Consider the following 14,390-nt stretch of genomic DNA (forward strand, 5'->3'; position numbering starts at 1 on the left):
TGCACTTACCGTTGCGTATTCGGCACAGATATCGATTGAGTTTATGAAGTCACAAACTTCATCGACTGACCAAGCGGAGAGGCGGGCACGGGCTTCTGCGCACAGGCACTCGCCACGCGCATCACTACGTTCTAAGGGAAAAATTAACGTCATATAAATTTAATTTATCACCACTTTAAATCACATTGGAAACGATTTAAACACAAATTAAGACTATCAAGTTAAGTGATCGAATATTCGACGAGGTTTATACTCGTGGGCGATCGTAAAAGTTTCATGTGTATCTTTCTACAATGAATTGTTAATGACAATAAAGATAAAATACTGAATAGAAAATCATTCGTATGTCAATTGTATATAACTTTACATTGAATTTGGTACATTGAGACTCTAAAGTCAAACCTATGTTTTTCTCTATATGTTTTGTTGATAAGTATTCATAGGTAATTGTGTCCTGAATATTGTCACTTACCATCATTGGAGACTCGGTCTCTGTCGTCGCTGTCGCTCCTGGTGCTGGGGCTGGCAGAGAGCCGCGCGCGCTTGGCGGCGCTCTCGCCCGCCGCGGACAGGTCGAGCGGTGAGTGCTCGGGTGCGCCCGCGCCGTTGCGCTTGCGCCGCGACCTCCCACTTCGACCCACCCGCGATATCGCCAGCAATGTCTGCAGATAATCGTAAACGTTTGGCTATCCACCGAATTTCGACAAAATTGATGGCAGACAACGAAATTGCTGATCGAAAGTAGGCAATTTAGAAGTAGATAGCATTTTTTTTCATGTTTCAAAGTTCAAGCAATCAATAATGAACTTGATCAATAAGCCGGTTTTGTAATAAAAAACTCAATTACTCAGAAGTCCATCAAGCGGCGCATACAGTTCAATGCTAAGCAAACACGAAAGGCGAGCCAGTAGGCTATTATCTGATCGAGAGCGCTCTCGTATCGTAAGTGGCGAGCATTCATCATAATAACGTTCCGAACGTCACGCTCCGCGCCCGCGGGTCAAATTGCAATCTATCTTTTTTAATTGCCACGCGTACTAAAAAAGGCGAATGCAGGGTAATTCTGAATAAAATTCAGACAGAGGCGCGCGCGCGTGAAATGAACACGGCTGTTATAGTGGGCGCGCGTGCACGCCGCGCCGCGCCGCGCGCCTGCCGGCTACGTGCTGAAGCCGAGCATCCGACATAAATCTTACCGATTTATTTCCGCTTCGCCCCTGTTTCTCTTTATAGGTGAAAATAAATTTAAACTACTATTTATAGATCGCTTTAACCGTAAAGAGAAATGTAACAAATCATGCCCCGGCAGCAATTTGGTCTCGGCTGCGTATCATATGAAATTACGAAAAAACACGTGATGATCGCTTTATGTCGCTTGCAATTTAGCTAGAAAGTCGAAATCGAATAACTGTTATGATTCCACGCTGCAATTTTATCGTGTCTCTTATTGCACTCGTGTGCAAAAAGTCAACTAATTTTAAAGTCGAGTTGTGTTTCGATTTCACATCCCATCACTAGCGTGTCGCGGGGCGAGCCGGTGCGCATGCGCGGCGCGTGCCGCGGCCAATTAGTGCAGCTCCAGTTCCTTTTACAGTGGAGAGTCGAGTCGAGACGGTTCGCTGGCGAGCAGGGGGCGGGGCAACACTATTACCCTGCCGATTGTGAGCGCACCGCACGCTCTGCAGACGACCGGCAATTAACACTCTCTCTACTATGTCTATGCAACACCGGAGGAAGTGTAAAGGTCGTGGGCCTTATCAGATTTAATTGCGTCCATTATTAGTGGAAAGGAAGCGAGGTGCTCACCGCGCATTATGATTTTAAAGAGGTTCAAATTAACATAAACGAGCCTCGCTCGATGGAGATGCTTCGCTCGATAACGCTTTATGAATTTTACGAGACATTTTAATCACAGCCGTGAACTATGAAACGGTGTATGATGTGTAATTAAAACAGGAAGGTCAGTGGGCACTTGTGTATATAATTAATATGAATTACAAATGTGCGCTTTTGAAATGAAAACTCATCTGAGCGTAAATTATTTCATAGGGGCAGTGGCCTTGTCTTAAGTAATGTACATTATGAAGTAATAAATACGAAACTGTATTTTTTCTCTCAAAATATAATTACCTTAAGAAATTGTTTGGAAATAATTATAGGGATATGTGTAACTCATATCTTTAAAATTGTTTTTGATTTGGTATTTCCTGTTTGTGTTCGGGTGCTTGAAATCAAAGACATTTTGAAAAAAAAACGACAAATTGCTTCCTATTATCCTAAATTAAAGAAAGTTACGTTTTATACAGGTACATTAGATACTGACCATAGCAATGGAAACCACAATACTATTTCAAATTAGATATAATTTCTAATAAACCATTGTCGATGTCGGTAGCACAATTTATTTTTATTCATTTAATTTAGAAATTGGAAAATTAGATTGGTTTCCTGTTCGCATTACTTTCGTGGGATCAAGAAATATCGACATTGTACTTTTTCTATTATTTTATATTGAGCCTGGAATTCGATAGATCGAGTCATTTTTACTCTCTTAGGGAGTCTGAAACTGTGTCTCTTTCAATGGTAGGCTAATATCATTATTTACTTTCCTTCTCCAGCTCAATTTCCTCATGGCATGGGACTATCTTAATAACTGGTGACATAGTCTCCAAAAGGTGATTAAAAGTAGGTGTCTCTGCCTATCCATTTAATCAAAAGTCAAAATATTTAGCTTACCTTAGTGGAACTCATATCCAGCATGACAGGGAAGGCAGGTAGTCGTGGAGGTCCACCCTGTTTGCATGCCAGTCTCGTGAACAGTCCGCCGAGGGGCGCGTCTGTCGCGTCCTGCGCGGGCGCCGATGTGCGTACCTCGCCGAAACCGTTCATGCGGTGGAAATAGCTGAAATGTGGAAAATTATTAGTATTTGTTTGGGTTTATATTCTAGTGTATATTGTATAAATAGAATTCATTTGTATTGGTGAGTAATTGTAGTCTGTAGACATAGACGAACACTGGTGTAATCTCTATCATATCTATGTAAGATTCTATTGTAAGGATAAGGAAAAATAAGCTTAAAAGAAAATTAAAATGATTTTAATTGACTTCGATTTGCATTTTAAATGAACCTCTTTTTATAAAAATACACTAAATTGTTCGCCAAATATATTTTTACAAGAATGATAAACGACAATCAAAACATTTATAGCAATACAAATCAAGAGGAATAAATTAAAGAGGTCAGTGATAATTAAGTATCTCGATATCAAAACAATTCCGATGTTATTTGATGAAAATTAACGAGTTTCTGTTTAGAAACTAATGTCAGTTTGTTATAATAAAATATAAGAATTTATTACCCAATCTTACACTTTGTTTAAATAACGTTAATACTCACAACTGCGCTTATACCACAGAGCTAAATTGACAAATGATCGCGACATTTTTATTAATTTGAAAAAACTATAAATAAAAGAAAGACATAAACATCTCATTTTAAGTTATTGCAGGCGAGAGAAATAAAACATCTCACAGTTTTTTGAAATTTTATCTCTACAAGATACGATGCAAACATGTCGTCGGTTAGAGATTCCGTTCAACGAATGCAAATAGATGCCACAGTCGGCGCTCACGTTGTCGTATTTGGTAATTAAAATAGACAAAGTTCGGCGACCCCAGATGACCAATTCATTAATATAACATAAGTTCACACGGACAGCATCGGTTCTCACGAATCATGTAAATTTTGTCGACTAAACGTAAGTTTTCAAATCGATTAATATGCTAATCGATGTTGGGCATCACTAGCGTCGGTCGGTGAACCGCGGGTCGCATACTATTGTGACACCGACCGTGTGAAAAATGATTGATGAATGCGAGTATCGAATTGAGTATTGATAATTAATCGGAAATGGATTATTCGATAACGACAGCGTATTCGTTTAGGAATTTTAAACATGTCTTTAGGTATATTTAAAGCTAAGATAATCTGAAATGGAAGCAAGGTTAATATTGTAATTTTGAACTACAAACGAGGAGTGTAATTTGGTTTAATATGTTTTGAGTTTATCCGACAGTAACCGAAATGCATTAGTAGGTAGGTAGGTAGGTAGGTAGTGGTTTATGGTTTTATTTGTATTCGTCTGCAATTAACTTCAGCGTATATAATTAGGGCGTTTTAATTGTATTTAGCTTCTTATGTCAGTTGCGTTGTATAATTAGGGGTTTTTATTATTCAAATGTTTATACTGAGTCCTCTGTATTTGATGAACTTGTGAACAATTCAAATGTTGTATTCAGATGAATCATTGTTAGTGTTGAGAATTAGTATAGCTAATTGATTAAGGTAAGTTTTGCGGTGGACTACCTGACTTAAACATGATTAAAATATTTCTAAACAGTTGCTGTTTACTGTAGGCCTTTTAAATAGGCATTTTCTTTTAGAATTTTAACAGGGGAATCCTAGAAGTTCTTGGTAATGTATTTCTAGAATCCTCTATTTGGTTCTTTTTTAATTTCTGTGACATGACATTCTGTGTGCAACACAACTCTATTGAATGTACCATATTGCTGGAATTTCAATGCAACTAATATCAGAAATCGATCTTAATCCATAGATTTTGGATTGAGAGTTATTAATAATTTCGGCGGTACATTTGTCATATTAGTAAGGCTACTCACTCATTGTTGTTATGTGTGTTGTACCGCGCGGCGAGGGAGCGCATGATGTCGGAGTAGTTGCGCGGCGGGTGCGCGGACGCAGGCGGCGCAGGCGCGTGCGGGCTGCCGCGCTCCGGCGGCGTGCCGGGGTACGATGACGTCGACGGGGTCACGCTACGAGACCTGGTTGGGGAATAGAAGAGTTTATTAATTGGTGTTAGAGATTACACTTGTTTAACTTTAACAGAATATAACTTGAAACTTGACAGGGATGAACTAATACTACTACTAAGGCTAATTGAGTCTATTAAGCTGAATATCTTCTTCCAGTGCCAAAGGTCTGATAAAAGTTCCAATACATTTCTTCTGTTTTAAATTCTTACTCACATCAAGAATATCACTGTAGTCAACATAAACTTGTTTCCTATTAGGAACAACAGAGAAGATATGATGTGAATACTCGTGGAAGCTACCCTTTACTTCTGCGTGGTGTTATCAAGTGTTACGTATCTATGACAAAACACCACACGTTCAGCACTACCTACCAGTGTTGTAACAACTACCTCGCTTGCTGTGGATAACATCACATGTGATGGATACGAATATACGATGCTTATCTTTTACTGCCGCGTGTAAGAGATGGACTGCCAACATGTGAAGACGGTTGCGTTTTCGCTTTTATTTTGGAAAGAATTTGTTTGCGGATTCGCAAGGACAAGTAGCACAAGTTGAGTAATGGCTGGGCTTCTGTAGAATTTGTACTTGGATCTAAAAATGTCTAGTTTAGAATACACTATGTTAAGGCTTCCCGATCAAGGGATCTAAAATAAAAATGTATGCTCAACCATTCATTGAAAGGGACAAGAAGGCAAAAGTTTTATCATGTAGTCGTGACTAGATCTTCGAAATATATGGTAATTACCTGGAAGCGTTGGAGTCGTGCGGGCTGAGCCGCTCGCTCTTGACCGGCGCGTGCGGCGCAGGGGTTGGCGTCGGCGGCGGTGCGTGCGCGGGCGACGCCGCGTCGCGCGCGCACCGCCGCGCTCCCCCGCCGCCGCCGCCGCCTTCACCTGTCAAACAAAAACAAAATACATTTTAATTTATTTGGAATAGAGAATACAATGAGGCATTTGTAAGAAATCAAATACATAATACGAAGAAATCAATTAACAAGGATTGATTTTTATTTTAAACAGATTCTAGTTGAGATCTCTTGGTATAATTGTGTTAAAGGTTTGTGAAAAATTACAGTAAGTATGTGACAGTTTAAGATTTTTCCTGTACAGAAAGATATTGTGCATATTGTTTTCTGCTAACTTAAACAAAATATTAGTATTCACAAACGATGCCACAACTCTCTTTGTTATTGTAACTTAACATTGGCAATTTTCCAAAAATCTGTCGTGAGAATTCAAATTTCTGGTAAGGAAAGAGGTACGGTACAATAATAAAATCGCTCGTTACTATCTTGCTACAGTTGCTACGCAAGTTTTAGTAGTAGAGAGAGCAAAATCTTAGCTAAACAATACGGAAATTTAGTAAAGTCAAAATATAATTACAGTTGACCGTAACTACGAAGACGATTCTGGGCCAAATAAAAGAGGAGTGATTTGTTCAGAAGCAAAATATCTTACTGATATATCGAAACACGTTCCTCAAATTGTAGGTTTATCCACCCATTTTCACGTAGTACTTTAACTTGACATCCTCTCTCGCGGCATTTCAAGGGCGGACCTTAAAGTTTATCTCTCATATTTATTCGGACACCGGCACGCATCTCCGGGAGGTGTCAAAAGCTTAGTGGCCGGCCATCTTGGCTCCCCGATAGAATCTGTCGGCTCGTTTGAACGTAAACTGGAGTGCGCGAAACTCAAAGACTTTCGTCTCTGATCTCTGCGATCTACGGAATTAATGAGGATCGAGGTGTGAAGTGTCGCCTGTACCGGGTAGCGAGTACTCCGCACACCTTTTCCAAATTCTTCTCTGATTTTGATAAATAACGTTGCATTTTTGCACGATTTTCGCTGTTGGGCTTTGGTTTGTGTGTAATATTAATTTTATTATTTTGATTATTTTATCGTCTAAAGACTTGGTTCTGTCTACTTTCTGTGCTGGATTTGTTTTTATTTGAGTTTCACCTGATTATCATTTGACTAAAAGAAGGTGTGTATACCTACGTGTTAAGTTATAATGAATGATTTATTTAATTTTCTCTCGACTTCAAATCTACCAGTGAAAGGAAGAAATAATTAAAATCACTTTATTATAACAAACAAACAGATCTTTTCTTAATTACAGCAACAAACATAATTTAGAATGTCGCAGTAATTATGCGAGGTAGTCAGTTCCAGATGTTGGCTATAAATCACAAATGATTCATTGTGAGAATGACCTGCGACTTGTCACAGTGAAATAAGTGTTATTAATAACAACTTCTTAACACAGTTTTCACTCTTGTTACGCGTATACGCGTTATATTTAGTAACGCGTATTTTTAACAGGTTATTCGTTGATAGCAATTATGATAATTATAATGACATTATTAATTTTGATTTATATCAAGATTTGCATGTGAAACTTTTGGAAGGTCAAGAAGAAAGTGACAAGAGTTTATGTGAGAGAAGGTTTAGTTTATATATCGTTCCGTCGACTTGTAACTGTTATTTATACCTGTTAGTTTAGGAGTTCATAAAATATGTCAGTTCTGAATAGAGATGTCAGAAGCTGAGATAGTGAACGGCTTGCTTGTTGTGCGATTTGGTTCGGACAATCCAGAACAGAATAAATTATAACTCAAAATATGGTCACTGGCCAGGTAAGCGTAGTGGTTTGGACGGAAACATAAAATATCTAATGTAATCTTAAATTATATTCCTCTATCACATTACAAATGTAACTGACTTCTTATTAAGTAATAGTAATACACAATTTAAATGTTCTTTTGTCGACTAAATAATAATATTAACTCCTATTGAACACGCAGCTACCATAGCGTATTATGTTATAAGAAAATTATAATAAATTGGTGTTTTTTATGAAAAGAAGCGCCGAGCGTGGGCGGCAGACATTTTTGTTAAAGAATGATATACACAAGTGTAATGATAACATAATATTTATAAACAGATTATGGACCACATACGAAGAATAACGAAGTTTACAATATATGGAGAGATCCGGGTTATATTTTCTATATTTCGGAGTTGTGTGTCAAAGTGGGAGTTCCGTGGGCTAGATATATGGGTTCGAAACATTGATCTATATTACACGTCGCGTCGGTCAGTACAATAGAAACTAGTATCAATTTATCAGGTTTAAGAGGAAAATTAAAGATAATAAAGATCTTTGTGAATGTGTCAACGAGAAATGTACTTTTATATGATATAATAAGGTTTGTTATTGCTCTGGTTTTTTGGCAGATTTATGCATATTTTAAACATAGTGTGGGTGTAAACGTTGGGGAATATCTGAATTAACAATCGATTCCGAATTTGGCGAAGGATTTAAAAACGTTTTTATGAGGTCTCACCTCTTAGCAATAATGTGGGGATTTCCATTTAAATTCTTCAATAGTTTAGACCATGACAATGAAGATTGTTTTTTAGTTTTTAAAAGTCTAGCCATTTTTCGTTGTCTATTATTATTTCTCTTAAGAGTATTTTTTCGATACAATACCTAAATATGTAGTATTTATTAATTTATATTGTGTAATGTTAACATTTTGCAATTCAAAATATGCATATTTGCAATTGCGTTGGAGTACAGTTAGTGGAGTAGTTATCCTCTATCTCAAAGTAAACGACAGCAAAATCAAATTCCCACAATCATAAAACACACATAAAATCTCAAGAGATATTTATCAAAAAATATTAAATGTTGAAAATTTGCAGGAAGTGATCGGTATTTACGATGGCGCGCATTGAGCGCTTGTTTCCGGCGAGGTGAGGTCTATAATGAGAGGAAATGTGCCGTTAGAGTAGCAGCCTTGTGTGGCCTGCCCAGCTGTGGACAGTGGCATGTGGTCATGTCAACCCATTATCCAAACACTAGCTTTAAGAAACATGGTTCAAAATAAATAGGTAAATAGCCGCTTTGATTTTTGGCAGAAATTTATAAAATTGAGAACATATCTCTGTATTTTTGTTTTTGTGCATTTTATATATGAACCTACTCATGGCGTGTTAACAGAGATATTAAGCAAAGAATGTTAGATTAAGAAATATCAACACCCTTATTATGACTACATAGAGTTTAAGTTTAAATCTGTAAAAACCGTCAATGAACTAAACAATCGTATGGACAAAGTAGAAGTAGAAACGGAACAATAGTGTAACTAGCTAGTTAACCAATAACAGTGGAACAGGGTTCAATTAACCTTTGGTTCGGAATAACTGATGGTAATGCACCGTGTAACACTACATTGTTACCGGCCGCAGCGTTTGACTTGACACCTTAGTAGCCGTGTGTGGTCCAAGTGACAGCCGACGGCGATGTGTAGGTGATGATAATTGGAAAATCAAATATTTATTATTATATCTTCACGCATTTTTATCGCCGAAGGGGTATCAGTGGTGCACATTATGACACGTAATGACTAGCCTCATCAGTTGAACTAAACAATTAAATGATCAAGGAAAATCAAATATTTATTTACTACTTTAAAATAAGTTTTTATGTCCAGTATAATGGATTTTAATTAAAATCTTATTTTAAAATTACGAATGACAGAAACAGACCGCTATGTAGATAAGTGCATGCGATGCTCACAAAGCAACTTGAAATTCCATGAAAAGTGTGTCTGGAAAAGAGAATTTTCTCAGAAAAAATATTCCTTCTGATTTATTTAATTAAATTTACCACGTGTATCATCACCGTCCCCGCTGATATATTACACCATCACACGTAGGGTCAGCACCGTCGTCAAACAATGTACCGTTGGCAGCGCACCTGACACGAATGACGGTCCGTCCACCAAACAGACTGCCTAAGTGATCGGTACCGTTCACAAATATGTGCTCGGCACCGCGTCGTTACCGTGCGGTACTTTTTTACTGCCTGGATGCGGTATTCAGCTGATGAGGCTGGTCTTTAAGTATAGTGAGAAGTAAGGCTCGTGGGGACGTAAAATGTTATTATCTATTTTACGGTTGACGCGGTGGCTGGGCAACCGATTCCCGCACGGAGCAAACTTTTGTGTGATCCACTAATTGCTGTTTTGGATCTGAGTGTCATGCGTATGAACTTGTATGTTTGTAAACGCACCCACACAGGAGAAAATCCTAATGTAGAGCAACGTTTTTTTATAAAAAGGAAAGGAAATTCCTCATGAATTTAGTTTCTATCGTAATCATGTCATTTTTAAACAGCTCAAAAATATTTTTAATTTATCATAATAGCTTACCATTTATTCTCCAAAATAAAAAAAAATACTATCGTCATATCTATATTGTAATACCTCATCCACTCCTGCATGCGTTCAAGATGTTTTATGTTGATCAAACAGAAAGAGCCATCAAACGATTTGTTGACTGAGCATTGGTCGAGAGGCTGTGCGCCTGCGCACTGAACCGTGGTACTTCGTGGAAATGAAGAGGTTTAAGACGACAAACTTTGGGCTTTCGGACCTCGGAGTAATATTGACTCGACTGGTAATTGAGGACCTGCTTGGGAGGACTGTGATGATATTAACGGTAATTATATGCTTATTGTATTATGGCTGCTATGTTTTGAAGGATATACATAAGTACATACAATTAATACGTACATTACTATCGATGCCATCCAATAGCTGACCTTTTGAAGAATTTACTAGTGAAGTCAGTCTGTATATGACCGATTCCAGACACTTAATGTTTTTTATAATGTCGAAAAATTATAAATTGATGAATGAATCATAAAGCCACTTTCGTAATTGGAGTAAATTATTAAGTATTTTATTATACCAATAACTTATGAACTTAAAGGTTTGCGTATAAATAATCAAGAGAACATATTATCAAACGCTGCATCTCTTGTCATCCTTTATTTTTTATTTGAAGAAATGTCTTATAATTTTGAAGGGTCGAATGTAAAATCCTCTTCTGGCCTGTCAACTAAATTAATCCGTTGATCGTCGATCGACATGATATTTGTACTTGAAAATGTATAAATAACATCAAGTTCCTCAATTAATATCGTGACTCATATTTAATTGATTTTGTTTGTAAGGTAAATATTACGCTTTTAATGATTGTTTATTTATTGATTATACTCTAATTATCTTATCACGTCATTTATATGATTATAATTTATCCTTATTGGACTGGTATTAAAATAACATTAAATAAAAGGCTACCCAATAAATAATTTGACTAAAAAATAAACTCCATTTTAAGACGCTCTTAAATGTAGTTCTGTCACTATCATCTATTATATAAAAATAAGTCGGGTTTTCCTTCCTGACGCTATAACTCCAGAACGCGCGAATCGATTTCCACGGTTTTGCATTCGTTGGAAAGGGCCCAGGAGCCGCGAGGTTTATAGCAAAAAAAAAAACAGAAAATAAATTAAGAGAAAGGGAAAATCATTGGTGGCGACACGGAGTTCGCCGAGTTTGCTAGTCTATCATATAAACATAAGTCGGGTTTTCCTTCCTGACGCTATAACTCCAGAACGCACGAACCGATTTCCACGGTTTTGCATTCGTTGGATAGGTCTCGGGTTCCGTGAGGTTTATAGCAAAAAAAAATTTAGGAAAAAAGACATGGTGGCGAAACGGAGTTCGCCAGGTTTGCTAGTTTTTTTATAAAATGACAGAGATAGCACGATATTTAAATACAACTTAAAATTGAGTAGCGTTTGAGTATTCGGGCGTAAGTCGTTGCAAGTGCGATCGGTGAGGAGGGAGAGCAGAGGTTCTACGGTCAGGTTTGAAACCTCTCCTTGAAAATATAGGCAGAAATCTGACAAGTAGCAGATACCAGTAGTTAATAGTTTTAAGCAACAAATGGCGATTGAATAACTACACATCGATCGTAAGCCCATACTAAAGTCTAGTCTAATAGAATGTTTGTTTCACCATTGCGAAGATGTGTCTGTCACGGGTCAACCCTGTGTCTGCCGCAGCGTGGGTGGGGTAGCGGTCTGACCTCCCGTGAGATAGGGACGTCACGTTTCAAAACCCATAATATGATGTGACTTGTTTAGTCGTGCAGTTTACCTCATAAAAATCGATTCATTCGATGATTTGAAATATTAGTTATAAATTTAATATCGATTGACGATTCAATGCGTCAATTTGTTGATATAATAGATTTGATATGGCTTTGAAAATTGTTTGAGTCGTGTGTCTGGCCACGGTTGCAGTAAGAATCTGGCACTGAAACTTAGCCAGACTCAAATCAAAATTATTAAATATTAAACAAATATTAAGTAATAAAATGATGTATAATCAAGTTGACATTGGGTTCAAGATCCCGCAGATATTTGATAGTGCATTATAATTATGTAACTGTCCTTAAAACACATGTAAAATATTAATTTTAGAGGATTTACGAAATGTCTCAATTAATACGACAAATATGATAAATAATATAAAATGGACGGATATTTTATTTTACAAATTAAGCAATAAAGATGATTGATATGGAACATCATTTTATTTTAAAATACATATGCTGATAAAAAGCCAGTTTATTCAGGATTGTACTTAAAAAAATGCATTTTTTATATAGTTTAATTCAACTGCTGTCATAAAGTCAAAGTCAAAGTCAAAGCATTTATTTCAATTAATCCTAAATTAGGCACTTTTGAAACGTCAAATTGAATTGTCCGTCAGTCTGTCTGTCAGTGAAGCTAGGCGCTCGTTCCAAAGTGTTGCTTCGAATGGAGAAGAACGAGCAAGAAACTCCATCGTTACTCTTTTCAAAAAATGTTTTTTACAATATCTCTGATACATTATTTGATCATTTACCTATTGTATATATATGTAGGAACAATGTAACGACAATACGACGTCAAAACTATGGGACAATAAAACCAATTTGTAAAGAATTAAAATTAAAAAAGAGGGTTGTTTCAAACATAGTGCCCACATATGTACACTTACAATTTTGAAATAATGCTTCTATACAAATAAAAAATAATCTTTAATTTAATAAAATAAATAAATAACTAATAAATAACATATACATACGTATTATGAGGGAAATATTTATAAATCCGTGTCATGTAAAAGAACACAATCATCAACAATTCTGTCCAAAGAAATGACCAAATAAATTACCACCTGGGAATAAATTATATTTTCTACGAGCACTCTCTATCTGTGAGCACGTCTCACCTGTTGTTTGCCGAGCCGAGGGCGGGCCGATGTTCAAACAATATTGTTTGTGTTTGCCAATCAACCACCTGCACGTTGCCGGTAGTGCCGGGTCCGTGTGACCTTGTAGGTCGAAGCGACCATGGTGGCGATTGGGTGGTTAATTTTAGGAAGTGATTTTAAACAGAGCGTTGCTTTTAGTGTTGTGAATGTATTGATCATTGTATAGAAGGTATAATTTCAGTATTTATTTTTTATTGAGTCTGGAATTGGGTTTCTAGCTGTCTGGCATGTTTGGTATTATATTATATTATCACCCTATATAGTTTAATTGGATGAGAATGGTACATTTCTGTGTAATGTAATAATTCGTATGATGACATGATAAAAAATATGACAACTGTAATTTTATAAGATTGTTGTAGACACAATTGACAAACGGCGAAGGAAAACATCGTGAGGAAACCTGGAAGCTTATTATTTTTAATTATAAGTCTGAAATTGCCAACCCGCATTGAGCAAGCCTGGTGATTAATGCTCAAACCTTCTCAATGCGAGAAAAGGTCTCTGGTCAGTAATGGCCATTTATAAATAGGCTGTTGATGTGATAATGTTATAAAACACATTGTATACAACTAATTGTCTACAGTCCACAGATTGGAGCTACAAATAAATTAATCTAGATTGCCAACAATGTAAGATCAATAATGAAATATTTAGGTTTCTACGTATTTAAGTACATTCTAAGAGCTCATGACTGGCCAATCAGCCACCTGCATTGCCGGCAGTAGTCACTACCCAGTAGTTACTAGTTACTAGTCAGGCGGCCTTGTAAGGCAAGCAACCAAACGTTGCATGCTTTTGTTTGTGACAACCTTAACTTAGTTTAAGATACGAAATATTTAGATTAAGATTAGAATTAAATGAGATAGCGTTTGCAGTAATCGTATTTTGTAATAGATTAAATTTTATTGTTGTGAAGTTTGTTGAATTGATTTTTATTTGTAAAAATTGGTTTATATTTGTAAATAGTTTCAGTTGCGTTTGATTTTTTAGTTTTGAGATAGTTTCATTTTTAAAACGATAAGATAACAGTATCTTAAATCATGTTACTTTACGATATGAAAGCTTTACTTGTTTGTCAAAGCTAATTATGAAATTGTATAAAAGATTAGAATTTTAACTTCTGTTTTTATGTCATAAGTAATCAATATAATTAAAACCGAATTATAGACAGAAAAACATCCAATCCCATTTTATCTTAACCCATAAGAACCATTGTTTTAAAACACCTTAAACAAACTGTGTCCTCTCGAGACCGCTCCAAAAACAAAGTAAGTAGGTACGTATGTACTTACAGCCCACGATGGCATCCCACCGCTGGGCTACACAAACTAATGTAACACTTATACAAACATTGACTCACTACGTCAC

The 14,390-nt window shown here is 36.6% G+C and overlaps 1 protein-coding gene across 6 annotated transcripts in view; it reads right to left on the bottom strand.

Annotated features, from left to right (window-relative positions):
• LOC118269123 (uncharacterized) overlaps positions 1–14,390 on the bottom strand; it is a 258,041-nt gene that overhangs the window by 39,896 nt on the left and 203,755 nt on the right. For all 6 annotated transcript variants that reach the window (XM_050701998.1, XM_050702024.1, XM_050702019.1 and 3 more), the window contains 5 exons: positions 5,583–5,730; positions 4,682–4,843; positions 2,737–2,902; positions 473–662; positions 10–131 (listed from right to left, as the gene is read on the bottom strand). In XM_050701998.1, coding sequence (XP_050557955.1) covers positions 10–131; positions 473–662; positions 2,737–2,902; positions 4,682–4,843; positions 5,583–5,730 — 788 coding nt within the window. The remainder of the gene's footprint in view (positions 1–9; positions 132–472; positions 663–2,736; positions 2,903–4,681; positions 4,844–5,582; positions 5,731–14,390) is intronic.

This window comes from Spodoptera frugiperda, chromosome 2 (genome assembly GCF_023101765.2).
Source record: "Spodoptera frugiperda isolate SF20-4 chromosome 2, AGI-APGP_CSIRO_Sfru_2.0, whole genome shotgun sequence".
NCBI classification, from domain to species: domain Eukaryota; kingdom Metazoa; phylum Arthropoda; class Insecta; order Lepidoptera; family Noctuidae; genus Spodoptera; species Spodoptera frugiperda.